We start from the raw sequence: 2,435 nt of genomic DNA on the forward strand, positions 1-2,435 counted from the left end.
GGAAAGAGGATCCCGCTATAAAAAAAGAAAAAAAATTACAGCGATTATCACAGTGTCTAGGCGTTCCTCTTTCCGCATTACAACTCCACCCAAAAAAAAGAAAAAAAAATATAAAGGATAGATATAATAGCTCAAAATTACTTGTAACCACATTTTTTTTATATTAACGCGTAAGAAACAATGAGTTGTTCTTTTTCAGATAAAGAATCAGTAGTACTTATAAGCATAAAAGCTGAGGCAGAACCTTGCGCAAAAGTCCATCCTCTAGCTTTTGTCTCTTGGCGGCTTGAAACCCATTGTCGGAAGGATCTTCAGAATTCTTCACCCTTTCCGCAATAAGTGGCTTTCGTGATCTAACATTGAAGATTAAAATGACAGAAGAAAAAGAATCTATCTATCTATCTATATATATATATATATATATGAAAAACAGTTATCTCTCCCTTTTACTCTCTCTCTAAAATCCTGAAGCATCCTTGGAAAACAGTTTCCTCAACTTCTTTAGCATAATTTAATTACAAAATGAAGAAGAAAAAATGTAATAGTGTAAGGCCAAAATTAATCATCCACGAGTACACCGTCGAAAATTTAATTTTAATTGTAAATTTTAAATTTTAGAATTACAAAATTTTAAACTTGATATAATATTTCGGTTGTAGGAAAAATTGCTCATGTATGTATGAAATATGTTGAGTCAATTAGCTCTAGTTTAAAAATGTGACCATTATTTAATAATATTGCAACTATTCATTTTGATGAGCATTTAATCTAAAATAGTTCTTATTATCTATGTAAACTAATAAAATATTTTTTGAAATGACAAATAAAGCTATTAGAGTCTAAAAAGCTTCTGATTTTGAGTTCATCAACAATATTTTTTATAATTCTATCTGGGCTAACACATCCGACGGTTGAATCGTTTCATGTCATCAAGACGTTCCCAAACACGGATTGAATCGTTTCATGTCTTTGTGCATAAAAATATAATGTGATCCGCACCATCCTGCAAACAACAAAATAATACTTGTTACACAATATAGAACAATCCCATCCCTTAAAAAAATATTCATAAGAAATTAGTCTGACAATCTTCTTAATGAGGGTATAAATAACAGAAATTTTCCAAAAATATGTGATATACTCTTCAAAATAATAAACAAATTGAATACAAGGGAATCCCACTTGTGTAATATAAATATCTCATCATATAAGAAACTATATGAAATTAAAAAAAATAAACATTTTATGCATTTTGAAACAAATCTCTAAAATCTATCAATTCCCATCACCCCCTCCCATTCCTAATAAGATCTCGGAAATCCATGAATTTCTCTCTCCCCACCCCCCACACAATCTCTCTCTCTCTCCTTCCTATCTCATCATAAATCATCTCACTAACTATATAATCACTACAGCCTCCCAAAACTCCCTTCATCCGCCATGGAAACAGCAGCAAATCCTTCTCCCAGCCGCTACGAAGCCCAAAAACGCCGTGATTGGAACACCTTCAGTCAGTACCTAAACAACCACCGCCCCCCTCTTCCCCTCCCCCGCTGCAACGGCGCTCACGTCCTCGACTTCCTCCGCTACTTAGACCAGTTCGGCAAAACCAAAGTCCACATCCCCACCTGCCCTTTTCACGGCCTTCCAAACCCTCCCGCTCCCTGTCCTTGCCCTGTCCGTCAAGCTTGGGGCAGCCTCGACGCACTTATCGGCCGCCTTCGCGCCGCCTTCGAGGAGAACGGAGGACGCCCTGAGTCCAACCCTTTTGGAGCCCGCGCCGTGCGGATTTATCTACGAGAAGTGCGGGAGATGCAGGCGAAGGCTAGGGGGATCAGCTATGATAAAAAGAAGCGTCGCAAAACAAGTGGCGCTGCGCTGAGTTAATGGTACGCATGTGGTTTTGATATGTTGTGGTAAGTATACTGGCATGGACAAGTTGTGCACTGTGGATTTTATGTTGTTTGTGGGATCTGTTTATATTTTATTTATTTTTGTGGTGGAAGGATGGAGTTGAGAATGTGTCAGCTTTGCTTTTAGTTTCAGTAGGTTTCATTTTTTGTGCGTGTTTGCGTTTTTGTTTGGTTTGTTGCCTTTCTCTACTGTGTTTGTTTATGCTAGTTTAAGCTCATGTGACAATGTACATCTGCTTCTGTTGGTTCATGATTACAATTAGGTTGCCTTTTGAGTACTGTGTCTTTCATGATTGAAACTAGGGTTCGGCCTCGGCTATAATCATGTTCCAAGGGCTTTCAGCTCCTGTTACTATGTACAGATGATTATGTACACCATATTCATTCTAGATAAATATATATGAGGCAATCAAGACCATTCATTTAAGGGAGAGGATTTTTTTCTCAAATTTGTTCTAGGTAGGCTCAATGTCAGTGCAATATAAGATGGTTGCAAGGCTAGTTCTAATATAATGTATGCCC

General features: G+C 37.3%; 1 protein-coding gene across 4 annotated transcripts in view; it reads left to right on the forward strand.

The window, feature by feature from the left end:
- LOC110021557 (protein G1-like5) overlaps positions 1-2,060 on the forward strand; it is a 2,951-nt gene extending 891 nt beyond the window's left edge. For all 4 annotated transcript variants that reach the window (XM_020720134.1, XM_020720285.1, XM_020720210.1 and 1 more), the window contains one exon: positions 1,416-2,060. In XM_020720134.1, coding sequence (XP_020575793.1) covers positions 1,441-1,887 — 447 coding nt within the window. In that variant the 5' untranslated portion in view covers positions 1,416-1,440 and the 3' untranslated portion in view covers positions 1,888-2,060. The remainder of the gene's footprint in view (positions 1-1,415) is intronic.
- Positions 2,061-2,435: the final 375 nt, after the last annotated feature.

This window comes from Phalaenopsis equestris, unplaced genomic scaffold (assembly GCF_001263595.1).
Source record: "Phalaenopsis equestris unplaced genomic scaffold, ASM126359v1 Scaffold000002, whole genome shotgun sequence".
Taxonomy (NCBI): domain Eukaryota; kingdom Viridiplantae; phylum Streptophyta; class Magnoliopsida; order Asparagales; family Orchidaceae; genus Phalaenopsis; species Phalaenopsis equestris.